Raw genomic sequence first — 15,073 nt, 5'->3', positions numbered from 1 at the left:
GTACGTTTTACAAATACATTATATTTTAATTGGCTTTTAACAATGTGACCAAAAATATAAAACAAAAAAATGTTACTCAAATTCAACTAAAACAAAATACGTATGTTAATGTAAAGCACTATGACAACATCTTAAGAGTCAAATGAACTTTAGTATTTGTGGTCAACGAGTAACCTTTCTATCATCGTTAAATTCATTTTAACGAAAAGTCATCCATAAGTTTAGGAAGCAATGAAAATAAGCAGGCCTAAGTATGGTATGATCAATACGAAATTTGATCGATGTTATCATGAAGAAACAATATACCCAAATACAATTCTCCAGGTCCTTAATCGCTTCAGCCACTTTTGGAATGGTTTGTTATCAATCAAAAGGATTTTTACACTATCTTAGCACACTGAACTGAATTGAACGATGCAACATTGAATACGGCTGATAGGCTGGTCTTTACAATGAGAGCTTTCTTTTTTAATTTCGGGATTTGACAACAAAATGGTTCTACATAACGTTAAATTGTTTTTGAGATTATGCCGATAATTTTGCAAACCTGACGAAAAAAAAATCGACAAAAATCGATTTACATTCTTCGTTTTCTTATTTTGTAAGATCGTCAATAATAAAGACACCACAGAGAAACCAGTGAAAAGGGCTCAAACAGTGACTGCCAAGGAGATTATGGACTACCTTATAAAAAAAAAAAAATTAAGCTCATTTGTAATTTAAATATTTTATTAATAAAATAAAATCAAAATATTTTTTATTAAACTATGCTCATGACTGTTCTTTTAAATTGATGCGTTACATTTTTGAATTAAATCTTACTATAGAATGCAATAAATAGGGACTGGCAAGGAACTCAGCAGTTCCTTTTTTCCACCATTGTTATTACAGAGTATGCCAGTTAAGTACAATTATGTTTAATGGATCCTGGCTAGAACTCTATCGTTACTCCTTTTTTATCTTTAATATAATCTTGTACTGAGTAATAGGTATGGGTTATTTATAAATGTTTTTTTGACAGGAGCTTCAAATTTCTACAAAGTTCAAAATAACTGTGTAATCTAAGTAAAGGAATAATGTGCCGCAGTAGAATGTATTAACTTATGTACTTATGTATGCATGTACTAACTACAAAGTCAGAAGCTGGGTGATATTTGTTTATTTTTACAATCTAAATTGAAATCAAAATATACTTTATACTTATTTTATATACTTTATTTAAGTAGGTTTTTACAAACACTTTTGAATCGTCATTTAACAACTATATTAAGTGAAGCTACCATCACCACTGTTACGGTTTCTTTCACACTCTTATTCTTTCAGGTACTTAATGCAATCAAATTGTATTTATTTCAATTTTCCATATATTTAGATTTACAAATAGTTGATTAAATAATTGTTTATGTGTAATGTGATAGTTCATGCTGAGACAACTTGTGTTTGTAATTCTGTTTCCTTTTGACTTTATCTACTGTTTATTGTTTTAGTAAAATAAATAAATGAAATCCTCTATGTTATTTGCCTTCCTATGCTGGCAGCTTTAGTACTAGCTGTACGTTGAACATATTCTTGTAAATAATATCGCAATGGTATGTGTAAAATATTTCATCTGTAAGTTATTTGAGTTATATAAGATATCGGATATTATATAAGCGTAGGACGATTTATTGGAACATTCTTCGCTATACACTTGATTTGGTTATAATATGAATACCAATGACATTAATATTATGAAAAATAAGTTTGAGGTTTTATTGATATCATGTATCGAAAAAAAAAGAAGTCACAATAAAATTGGCAAATTCAATAAACCGATTACTGTCGATTTATACAACCAATAGCTCCCTATCGCGCCATTCGACGCTATTCGTCGCTATAGATTCTCGCGTCAGTTCAGCCCGAAACAGCAAGTGCATGTAAATCGACGTGTCAAATTGACGAATATATTAGGTTATATGATGTTACAAGTTATTACGTTTATGTAAAGATCATATTCGCATAAGAAATAAATATCGATAATTTGGGATAGCGTACTCAATTCGGTTTTACGAATTTTGCCAATGTTACATCTAAGTTGTGTTGTACTATAATACCTACTCTATGTTTACTGTTAACATAGTAAAAGGTAGTAAAAGTAATTTTGTATCAGAGACAAAGTTCTCAGCTTTTATTAATAAATTTCGTATTAACATTTTATAATTAAAATTTTTCATAATGAAATAAATTTAACACGACTAGAATTTTTTTTTATAACGACAATAAGTAAAGTGCGTAAAATAATATGTGTAGTAAAGTTATCTTTACAAGTACATCTATAATGTGTGTGAGAGTCTTATTTTAAAAAAGTACAATTAAAATATGATTATAAGCTTCCTTGAGCTAAGATGGCCCAGTGGTTAGAACGCGTGCATTTTAACCGATGATTTCGTGTTCAAACCAGGCAAGCACCACTATAATATATTTGCTTAATTTGTGTTTAAAATTCATCTCGACCTCGGCGGTGAAGGAAAGTATCGTGAGGAAACCTGCATGTGCCTAATTTCAAAGAAACTCTGCCACATGTGTATTTCACCAACCCACATTGGAACAGCGTAGTAGAATATGTTTCGAACCTTCTCCTCAAAGGGAGAGGAGGCCTTAGCCCAGTAGTGGGACATTTACTGGCTGATGTTGTTGTTCTTGTGTTGTCCTTAATGATTACGACCCATACATTTTTTTCTGCCTTAGGAACTCCTTGCATGGAAACATTTAAATATTTAGGCTTTCCTACTGACTTGGACGATGATGCACCTGATTATTTTTTCATTATAGGATTTTTTATTAATAAATTTAATTATTTAAAATTTACCGTTTATATACAAGCGTGTCAAAAATAGTAATTAGTGGTATTGAATAACCCTTGAACAAATTTTATTTATTATAATATAACTTAATAAACAGGTATCAATGTTGTATAAAATAACGTTTATAAAAAAAATAATCAATGTCAAATTTTGTTTTTAAACTGAAAAATGTAAATTAATGGAACATATTATCTTAACAAACTATTAAAAGATTTTTCAAATCAGTTCATAAGTGACAGAATTTTGAGCTAAGAATACTTTTTCTATTTTTGAAATCGGCTGATAAAACGAAATATTCAGCTTTGCTATTTTCAAAATTACTTTTTGTACAAAATGAAAATGTTTACAATGAAACAGTTTTATACAAACAAATCTTTGGATGTAATAAAACGTGTAAAACAAAGAAATAAATAAAGGTATCGAAGTTAATATTCTTTGAATTAAGACTGACTGCCGTCCCTCGGGAGCTCTGCGTGGCTTATCTGTGTAGTAAAGAATGTTTGCCAGCGATGTGTTGCTTGCCAGCGATAATGTTCTTAATTCAAATTTTTTGTTCTCAATTTTTTTTATATATAAAATTGAAATAAATGCTTAACGTGAGCAGGATAAAATAAAGTTTGACGTTATAAAGTTCGATTGAAGTGATAAGAATAATTCAATTCGTAGTTAAATGGCTTTTAGTTGTGACAGGGCACAGATTATTTCGCCAATGTCACGTAGGATGATGAAGATACGAAAGAGATTGAATAGAAAATATTGTAATTTTTTTTTGTAGTTAGAATTTGACATTTAAATTATGAACGATAAAATAAGATATCTATTGCTAAGATGATCTTTCTGTCTGCTATCATATTTCATGATACCATACTTGAAGGAATAAATAAAAAAAAAGATGCAATATTGGGATATGTGGAAAAAACCTTGCTAATTATTTTAAATTCTTAATTTCCTTACAACTTATTTTGTGACAGAAAAATAATATTAATTAACGCAAGTTTAAACCATGCCATATCATATGTCAGATCGAAATTGATATATTTGTTAAATGTCAAACCATACGTCACGATTTTTTTTAATTTAATAGGACTCAAAGGACCATATCTTTACACCCACACTGAGCGCGAGCCTAATGTCAGAAATAAAATGTTGTTCCCGCCAATCTCGCATTCAGTCTGTGTCGGATCGTAAACAGTGTTACCCGATTTAGAATTAAAAATTCACATATAATAGTGGAGTTATCTCGGTAAGGATTTCATATGCATGCTTATGGCGTAATAAAAAAATATTTTATTCGAATTTCGAAATACAAAAAAATCAATTTTTAAATATTTGAGAGGAAGTGCATATTTTTAAGCGACTTCATTTAATAAAAGAATAAATAGTACCAATATATACATTATAAATAATTTACCGTTTTAATTTCCAAGAATGTTCTCTTAATCTTCACTAAACATTGCGGGTTCAAACCTTTGCAAGTGATATTCACATGCTTAATTTGTGCCATTTGGTCGTGGTTTATGATGAGGGAAAACATCCTGTGGAAATTGCATATGTTGCTTGATAATCTACCTCATGCCAATTGTTTCCGAACAAAGAAGTGTAATAAACTCCAAATCCTATCCTTAAAAGGAAAAGTATTTGCCCAGCAGTGGGACAATTGCTTTCATTTAATCTATACTATGTGTACTAATATTATAAATGTGAAAGTAACTCTGTCTGTCTGTCGCCCTTTCACTACCAAATCGCTGAACCGAATTTGGTGAAATTTTATATGAAGTAAATATGAACTCCAAGGAAGGTAAAGAAAACGCGAGTGAAGCCGCGAGCGACTGCTAGTTTTTAAATATAAAGAAAAAACATGGGGTCTATACTTTTCGATATTTTCAGATTTAATAAAGAATGAAGATTTTCCTCATTCCATTTCATTGTATTTCAAAATCAAAATATTCTTTATTCAATTTATTTACTCTTCTTATCTTATCTTTTACCTTTATTTGACTATCTAACTTCGTCAAGACATCTATTGTGGGCCCCTCTCTTTTGGAAGTCCCAGGGTACTTTAACCGAGTCACCTAAAACCTGCCCTGATACTATAACCAATGATGTACCACCTTGAAAACTAAGATATGATATCCCTTGTGGCTGTAGTCATACTCCTTTCCTTCCTTAAATTGAATAGATTATTACTTGAATTAATTATTGCTTGACGGTATGTGATAAGTGGTAGGTACATACTCAGAAGAGCAAGCACGTAGCCCAAAAAAACAATGGTATTGTTCAGAAATGTAAATATTCACCGAAAAAGCTAATCTGATTTACGTGCTATGTTTAGTTAGATAAGTAAATGAGTGTTTTAATAAAAGCTCTTCACGAGTGACATCTTGACACTCACTGATAAGGAGCCGATAAACAATTGATAGGCTTATGAACAGGTGAACGTTATATTCACTTGTTGATTTTGGTCACGTTAAGCTCCTCTCATTTCTAGGAGAATATTTCCAGCGTATTTCACAACTCTCTTTTTCTATGTCGGCTGGTACACATGTTGGTCTCCCTCTCGGAAGTACATTAGATGACCCGATTCGAGGGGTACGGTGTCCTCTCCCTCTGTACGGACTTTACATAGCCCTAATAACTTTACATATACCTAATTTTCATAATACATGATGCGAGTAGCCGGAGGAAGACCACAGTGGGATACACTTGGAGAGGCCTATGTCCACCAGTGATGATGGTACACACGATTAACATTTTCAGACAGCTTAATGGCAAATGGTCACCCCTTACCCATAGACACTAGTGTTGTGTGAAGAAGTCTAATATGTAGCTGAAGTATCTACCACGTTATGATTTGAAAAATTGTGTTTTATTTGTCGTTTGAGCTCGATCGTAACTTTTCCGTTTTTTTTTCAGAAAACTAAATTAGAAAGCAGCGATGATCACGCTTGAATAATTAAAAAAAATGGCCGCCTTCTTGATTCTAATATTGTTCTTCAATACATATTCATGCGAAAACAATGTCGAGGAATTATTTAAAGGAATCAATGAAGCTACCGTCAAATTCAATGCTATTGGCGCTAATATTGCTTGGCAATCGGCAATGAACCCTGGCAATCCAGCATTATCAAGCAAGACAGCTGTTTACCAAGAAAAGCTGCTCTCCTGGCAACACAGAGCATGTAGAAAATTGGTGAATTTTCACGAAATTCATGCCTTGAATTTAACTCAAGAAAGGCAGGCGTATCTTTTATGTAGAGGACCGAAATATACTTATAGGGAAGCTAGGTGAGTATTTTGATGTATTTTGATTTTGGATTTTTTTTTTTAATTTAAATATGAGACAACATCACATACATTACTCTGATCCCAATGTAAGTAGCTAACGCACTTGTGTTATGGAAGATCAGAAGTAACGACGATATCACAAACACCCAGACCCAAGACAACATAGAAAGCTTATGGTAACCTACATTGACTCGGCCGGGAATCGAACCCGGGACCTCGGAGTGGCGTGCCCATAAAAACCGGTGTACACACCACTCGACCAGGGAGGTCGTCAATTTTATTACAAGGCAAACAAGCAAATTGGCACTGATGATAAGAGGCCATCATTGCCCATAAATATTGGCACCATAGATATTAACCATCCTTTATATTATCAACGTCGGGAACTTGGATGTTGTCTATTGTGCCTGTAGTAACACTGGTTCATTCATCAAATCGGAAGACAAAAATACTGAGTTCTACTGTTTGGCGGTAGAATATCATGAGTACCTATGGGGGTACATATTAGGTTTGGTAAAATTCTCGCGTGGTTGTCTCGTAAGCTTAATGGTTAACTTAATCTAAACAAATACTAGGGCAAAAAATATTCTTTTTTACAATAAAATCTCAGTAAGAAGTTTAAAGTGACGACCTCCATGGTCGAGTGGTATGTACACCGGTTTTCATGGGTACGCCACTATGAGGTCCCGGGTTCGATTCCCGGCCGAGTCGATGTAGATTACCATTGGTTTTCTATGTTGTCTTGGGTCTGGGTGTTTGTGGTACCGTCGTTACTACTGATTTCCATAACACAAGTGCTTCAGCTACTTACATTGGGATCAGAGTAATGTATGTGATGTTGTCTCATATTTATATTATATTTATAAAAAAAAAAAAGTTAATTTGTCTTTATAATTCATCTCGTGCTCAGCGGTGAAGGAAAACATCGTGAGGAAACCTGCATGTGACAAATTTCATAGAAATTCTGCCACATGTGTATTCCACCAACCCGCATTGGAACAGCGTGGTGGAATTTGTTCCAAACCTTCTCAAAGGGAGAGGAGGCCTTTAGCCCAGCAGTGGGAATTTACAGGCTGTTGTTATAAGAAGTTTTTCAACTAAGAATGTTAGATAAGTTAAAGAAAACATTTTGTTTCAATATATTCTTTGTGTATTATCATAACTATAGATCGTCGTGTCTAAGACTATCAACCTTTAAACGCCATGCCTGGAACTTCGCATTAATTGTTTTCTCACTCAGTGTCGTCATCGAGTAAATGCATTTTTTATGGGAAAATTTTGCAATAAACTTCCCGTGTCATAATAAAATTAATGGTGCTAGAAAATGGAAAAATATTTCCATTTTCTAAACAACGGTACGTTCCTAGTACACCTAATGGTAAGTGGTCACCACATCCCATCCTGTACTTTAAGAATAGTAACCATCTTCATTGTCAATGGCTTGGAAGCTTTGGAAGCTATGTCCCTTATGCCTGTACACTTGACTCATTCACCCTTCAAACCGAAATACATCACTAATGTTGTTTGGTGGTAGAATATCTGACTAGTGTACTCAGACTGGCTTACTTAAAGCCTTACAACCAAAAATGAAGTCCTATTGAATTTAATTTTGACTTAATATAAATTTGACTTTAACTTTTTATTGTACAGTCGGGGTTAGAAAAGGTTCGTCAACTTAAGATCTATTTTCGTGCGCTCAGTACGAGCGATAATCTGCTTTACCGATCGAGAATGACATATTGCGTCACAATGATTTGATGTTTAGATTCAAAAGGTACTAAGAGTTTAAGACTTGATAAAGGAATGAATTTGAAAACTGACGAAGGTTTATTAGTCTGACTGTACAATCCTCTGTGTTTTTGAGATTTACTGGTAAATTAGTTTTAATTGTACATTTTTTATGTAATTAATTTAATATCTTATATTATTTTTTACAGAGAAATAAGTAAAATATACGAAGAATTACAATCTATTTATTCCAACGCAGAAGTGTGTTTACTGAATAATATAGAAAAGAATAAAACAAGTGTTACAAGTGTGGAAAATGCAATCAGAAAATATATTTTAAATATAAAATATTACCTGAAATTGGATGAGATTTCAGTTCCTTTTGCCGCTAAAATAGCTGCACGAGATTTAAAAAAAGATGGAATATGTTTAAAAGGAGAAGAAGATTTCGAGAAAGTTATGGAACATTCTAGAGAACGGGAAATATTGGAATGGGTGTGGTTAGCTTGGAGGGAAAAAATGACATTGATGAAGGAGCTGTATGAGAAATTGATTTATGTAGAAAACAAAGCTGCTAGGAGAAATGGTATGACGTTAAACAACGGCCATTTATATATTTGAATTTGGAACTTTTAATTTGTAAAAAGAACTAATAATGTATACTTTTTGGCTATAGTATTCTGATAGATAATATTTATCCGAATTCTAATTTCAAAATCAAATTCGAATGAGTATTTAAATTTAGTTTTTTATTTAACTAACGACTGACACATGTTCTACTTAGAATCAGACTTGCGTTATTTCCATTTTTACTTTATACATTATTTATTCTTGAAACTAGCAGGAAAAAATTATAATATCGACATTCACAATATTATTATTTATTTTTTTTAATTTTTTAATTTATAAATTAAATTTTTATTACTAAAATTTACTTTACACAAATATTTTATTGTTTCAAGTTCAACTAATTTAAAATTTATGAAAATGAAAAAGCGAAGTTACTGATTTATGATTCTGTTATTCCAAAATCACCAACATAGAGCATATTTTAGTAAATATATTAAGTTCAAAACACAATTGTCTTGAAAGAATGTTTAGCATCACGCAAAAATTACTCGTTAAAATAAATAATAAATTGGAAGGAAGGAAAATATCGCGAGAAAACCTGCATGTGTCTAATTTCATCGAAATGCTGCCACATGTGTATTCTATCAACCCGCATTGCAACAGCGAAGTGGAATATGTTCCGAAGTTTCTCTTCAAAGGGAGAGGAGGTCTTAATCCAGAAGTGGGAAATTTATGGATTGTTGTTTTTGAACACAGGTTACACTGATATTGGAGCGTCATGGCGAGATGAACTGGAGATACCCAACTTACGAGAGATTAGTCATAAGTTGTACAAAAACATTAAGCCACTGTATGCATTACTTCATGGCGTCGTGAGATATTATCTGAGACGAGAATATGGGGATATTGTACCAGAAAAAGGACCGATTCCCGCGCATTTACTAGGTATAGTATAAGTATTTTTTTATGAGACAACATCACATACATTACTCTGATTCCAATGTAAGTAACTGAAGCACTTGTGTTATGGAAAATCAGAAGTAACGACGGTATCACAAACACCCAAGACAACATAAAAAACTGATAATGGTATGGTAATCTACATCGACTCGACCGGGAATCGAACCCGGGTCCTCGGAGTGGCGTATCCATGAAAACCACGGAGGTCGTCAAAATGAATGTCTTATTGATAAAATGATAGAATCCGTGGTCGAGTGTTACTTCTGATTTTCCATAACACAAGTGCTATAGCTACTTACGTTGGGATCAGAGTAATGTATGTGTTGTTGTCCAATATTTTAATATTCATTACTCAAATTTTATGCAGCAACATTTACTACAAAAATCATGGCTGCATGAAATGGTGGCAAGAATCTTAGCAATATTTCCATTTTGTGCGGGTTTATGATCTACCAAAACTTATTTTTTTTTGGAATAGCTTGGCGGACTAGTATATGGGCCACCTGAAGGTAAGTGGTCACCATCACCCATAGACAATGACGTTGTAAGAAATATTAACCATTCCTTACATCGTCATCAACCTTGGGAACTAAGACGCTATGTTCCTTGTGCCTGTAGTTACACTGGCTCACTTACCCTTCAAGCCGGAGCCCAGGCGGGCTTGCACAAAGCCGTGGTAGGGCAAGTAATTCATCATACAGGCCTATGTGTCCATCTAATCTGGAGCCATTTGTAATTCGACAAGAGCAACTGACTTATCAACTTGCTGCTCAGCATTGCTATCTTTCAGATTCAAAATAAGTGGTAAAAGTTATCTTTAATTTTTGCTGACAATATAATAATTTTTAGGAAATTTATGGTCGCAAAACTGGGAACCAATCTTGGATATGATTGTACCGAATGCTATCAACTTAGATGACAGGATGAAAAGTTTAAACTGGACTGTGAAGGACATGGTATGTATCGAAACACAAGTCAATATATTAAACTTTTTAAATAATAATAATAATAAATAAATAAATAATAAATGTTAATTTCATCAATAACCAAGACAGTACAATAACATCTCAAAGGTTGGTTCGTTTGAGTGCCGTGAGCTCCCGTGCCAGAAGAAGTCGCTCTTCCTTAACACACTCATACTTTAATGTGTGTGTGTGTGTGTTTGTGTGTGTATGTAAGTACTGCACACCCATTGGTCAATAATGAACACGTTCAATGCGGAGCGAGTTCTTATTGGCCGCATACGTGTCTCTTTGCGGCGCGGCTAAGGAAAACATAGATTTCTTTGTCGTGCGGAGGTCTATTTAATCCATGTCTATTTTATATACTGTAGGAATATGATAAATATATATGTATATGATGCCTATTGAAAAAAGAATGTTATCGTGTACCTACCTTGAGAACTAGCGCACACTGGTAAATTTTGTCACGGTGACTTTAAAGTGTTTGTCACTGTCACGTCACGTTTCCAAAGCGGAGTGCGCTTATTAATAGAGACAATGACAAAACATTTTCGAAATCGAAGTGTCATTTGCCACTATGGATTTCGAAGAGATGGTGGTTCTCTGTGAACTCTTGAGACTCGGCAGAAAAAGACTTTAATTTTCACGTGAATTTCTGAATGCTCTTTCAATTTTTTATCATAAAGAGCTGGTCTCTTTTCCACTTCTACTATTAGAACATCATTATCAGTATCGTCTTCACGAATCTTTACGTTTTGAATAGATGGTGACGCCATTTGCGCGCGCCAAAGTCGGCAGTCAAAGTGCAGATAGCACAAGACTGACGAAGAGAGTGACAAATTTGTCGCTAGCGGACACAAATGTCACCAAATTGTCACGTCGTAACGTGCGCGGATATCCATACATATTCATGGACTCGACAAGAGTGACGAAACAGTCACCGTGACAAAAATCACCCGTGCGAGCTAGTTCTAATACGTGACGCGTCTCTTTGACCACCTATCGCACTCAAGAACTAAAATTCGATCACATCGATACATTGTGTTACGGGGTCTAATACACTTGTTTTTATACGAGGTCTAAAACACCCCGTGTAGTAGGAATGAAAAAAAAATGATGCCGCTGATTATGTGTTAATCCACTCATAACGATGAATAAGAATTCAGATTAAAGTAAAATCAATTAATTAGATATTGATAAACGTTTCAAAAGCTTGAGGTAAATTTCCAATTCCGAATAATAAATGAATCATCATTTTTGTTTTTATAGCACAGTAAAAGAAGTAAAAAGTAAACTAAGAGCTTGTAAATTTCCCATTGCTGGGATAAGGCCTCCTCTTCCATTAAGGAGAGCGTTTGGAACATATTCCACCACGCTGTTCCAATGCGGGTTTGTGGAATGCACATGTGGCAGAATTTCTATGAAATTAGATACATGCAGGTTTCCTCACGATGTTTTACTTCACCGCCGAGTACGAGACGAATTATAAACACAAATTAAGCACCACTATATATATATATGTATATATATATATATATATATATATATATAGTGGTGCTTGCCTGTGTTTGAACTCGCAATCATCGGTTAAGATGCACGCGTTCTAACCACTGGGCCATCTCAGCTCTCTTCTCAAATCCCCAAATGTCTAACGTCGATTGTTTTAGGTTAAACGCGCTGAAGACTTTTACGTATCGATAGGACTTCCTCCAATGACGGATACATTTTGGCAGAAGTCTGTATTTTCGAGAGACAATCACAGTTTGGCGCGGTGTCATGGTACGGCGGCAGATATGTTTAAACATGATGACTTTAGGTAAGACTTTATTCATTCGGAAGTTATTCCGAATTAATCTAATTGTTCCATATCAACAAATTCAGATATTTCAGTTGACAATATTCATAATCCTGTCCCAGTGTCTTAGAAGGAAGGCCTAAATTCTTGAGTCGTGTTTTGTTAGAATTGGATTGCTAAGTGGAATATGTGTGGGAATAGAGAATCTGTGTTTACGCACACACATGCTCAATAATATCTCCAGCATGATAAATTCTGTGATGATAAAATTAACAATGTTATATGTCTGTATTTAAGAGTTTTTTAATATTTTAGGCTTCTTTACTGTTCTCGGGTTTCGTTTGAAGATTTTTACGTCATACATCATGAAATGGGTCATATACAATACTATATGGCATATAAAAATCAGCCCGGACTATTCAGGGTAAGATTTTCAATTATAAAGAAACTTCGACGTAAAGTTTACATACATATATACAGTATATACTTTAAAATGTTTTTAATATTCTTTCTAGCAAGCGAATTCAGCTCTGCAAGAAACGATAGGCGATACAATAATGTACGCTGTAATGACACCCCAACATTTACATAGAATTCGTCTCATAAACGATTCAGAACTCTATAATATAAGAGACCCATATTCAGACGAAGATTACATAACAAAAGGAACATTAAACTCACATAGAAAATTAATCAAATATTCCGATTATAAGGGTGGACAAGAATTTGTAATCGATTCGAATAATATAAAACATAATCAAAACGACGAATATCGAGTAACTACAGATGATATCCTCATTCTAAAACAAGCTTTAAATAAAATACCACAAATACCATTTTCGCTTCTCATGGATGAGTACAGATGGAAATATTTTGAAGGGGGTATAGATAAGGATTTCTTGAATGATGAGTTTTGGGCATTGGCTCAAGATTTACAAGGTATAGCACCAAGTGGGGTTAGGGGCGAGGAGTATTTTGATATTGGAGCTAAATTTCATGTGCCAGACAATACACCATATATACGGTAAGAGAAAAGAGCAGTGAAATAGAATTACGCTTTATTCAAGGCATTTACAAGCACTTTTGAATCGTCATTTAACAACTATATTAAATGAAGCTACCATCGGTTCAGAGAGTAGATTTTACCGAGAAGAACCGGCAAGATAATCAGTAGTTACTTTTTTTCAAAATTTACAAAATACAATCATATTAGTTAAAAACCATTACATATGTATGTGATATATCCTGCTTGGAATTCAACAAGTATCAATTATTCTTCAGAATATGCCTTCGTTACCAAATAAATATGTCTAAAACAAATAATTCATCCCATGCTCGGCGTTGAAGGAAAAAATTGTAAGGAAACTTACATGTGTCTTATTTTATAGAAATTCTGCCACATGTGTATTTCACCAACACGCATTGGAACAGCGTGGTGAAGTATGCAGCAGTGGGAAATTTACGGGCTGTTGTTGTTGTTGTTGTTGTTAAACTGTTGTTAACCTGACCTAACGTTTTTCTGTTTCTTCTATTATAGTCAAATCTAATGCCTGTATAGTTGCTATTATAAACGAATGATTCGTTTACTGTTTAAGGTATTTCTTGAGCAGTTTCCTTCAACACCAACTTTTCGAAGCTCTTTGCAAAGCGGCTGTGTTTGGTCACCGAAATGTTAAGGATCCTTTACCCCCTACAATATATCTTAATAGATGTGATATATACGGATCTAAAGCAGCTGGAAGAATATTAAAGTAAGTTAATTAAAATTTTATTGACGACCTCTTTGGTCGAGTGTTGTCTACACCGGTTTTCATGGGTACGCCACTCCGAGGTCCCGGGTTCGATTCCCGGCTGAATCGATATATATTATCATTAGTTTTCTATGTTGTCTTGGGTCTGGGTGTTTGTGGTACCGTCGTTACTTCTGATTTTCCATAACACAAGTGCTCTAGCTACTTACATTGGGATCAGAGTAATGTATGTGATGTTGTCTCATATTTATTTATTATTATTAATTATTTTAAAGCAATTTCTTACCGAATGTATTGGACTTCTATGAGTTGGGAAAAAAAGTCTCAGACCTAAATAACCGCTGAAAGAATCTCAGTGGGATATTCTTTACTGATTTTTTGTACAGTTTTATTTATAATTTTAAACGGCTTGCATGTGATCTCTTCTTTATACTCATTAGATAGAATTATACCTCTATTTACGATTTGCAAAACGTTTTATATTTCTTAACATTATATATAAACACTTTTATACATATTATGGGATTCTGTTATAAATAATAAATGATGAATAAATGTACAATGTTAAATATAGAAGTTCATCTAACGTTTTGTTTAATATCTATATTCAGTGGCAGATTTACCAATAGTTTAAGTAGGCTGGAGCCTAGGGCGGCAGATTTAGAAGGGCGGCAAATTTAGCCCAAATTTGTTATTATCTTACAGAAATTAAAATAAAAACTTAAAATTATATGTATACACATTACGTCCGTAATCCGTATACTCGTCATTACATAGCGGTTTGGAAAAATAATCTAATAACGGGAAAAAACTGATGTAATGAGGACGATAGAAGACAGATCATAAATGTTGAAAAAAAAAAAGGGGGCGGTAAAAATTTAATAGCCTACTAGCTTAATATGGGCAGATTTGTAAATCCGCCACTGTCTATAACTAAAAATTTATTTTACAGAGATTTGATGTCACGTGGCCATTCGCAGCATTGGCGCCAAATTCTAAAAGAAACGATCGGTGAAGTTGACATTTCTGCAACGGCCTTGAAACGTCACTACCGCCCCTTGTACGTAATACTGATGCGATTGGTTGAAAAATACAGGATTCCCATTGGCTGGTAACGGATATTAATCGAAGCGAATCTATTAAAATGTATTCCATTATTAAATGAGGCTGAAATTTTGA

At 33.7% G+C, this 15,073-nt stretch overlaps 1 protein-coding gene across 1 annotated transcript; it reads left to right on the top strand.

Moving 5' to 3' along the window:
• The first annotated feature begins 4,021 nt into the window (after positions 1-4,021).
• LOC124541139 (angiotensin-converting enzyme-like) lies at positions 4,022-15,073 on the top strand. Its single transcript, XM_047118985.1, has 10 exons — positions 4,022-4,086; positions 5,757-6,128; positions 8,066-8,442; positions 9,183-9,371; positions 10,236-10,342; positions 12,016-12,164; positions 12,459-12,567; positions 12,659-13,167; positions 13,739-13,894; positions 14,847-15,073. The coding sequence occupies exons 2-10, from the start codon at positions 5,806-5,808 to the stop codon at positions 15,007-15,009; spliced, it is 2,082 nt and encodes a 693-aa protein (XP_046974941.1). The 5' UTR covers positions 4,022-4,086; positions 5,757-5,805; the 3' UTR covers positions 15,010-15,073.

This window comes from Vanessa cardui, chromosome 27, assembly GCF_905220365.1.
Source record: "Vanessa cardui chromosome 27, ilVanCard2.1, whole genome shotgun sequence".
NCBI classification, from domain to species: Eukaryota; Metazoa; Arthropoda; class Insecta; order Lepidoptera; family Nymphalidae; genus Vanessa; species Vanessa cardui.
The sequence above is the reverse complement of the archived record's forward strand: the minus strand, read 5'-3'. Positions and strand labels throughout refer to the sequence as shown.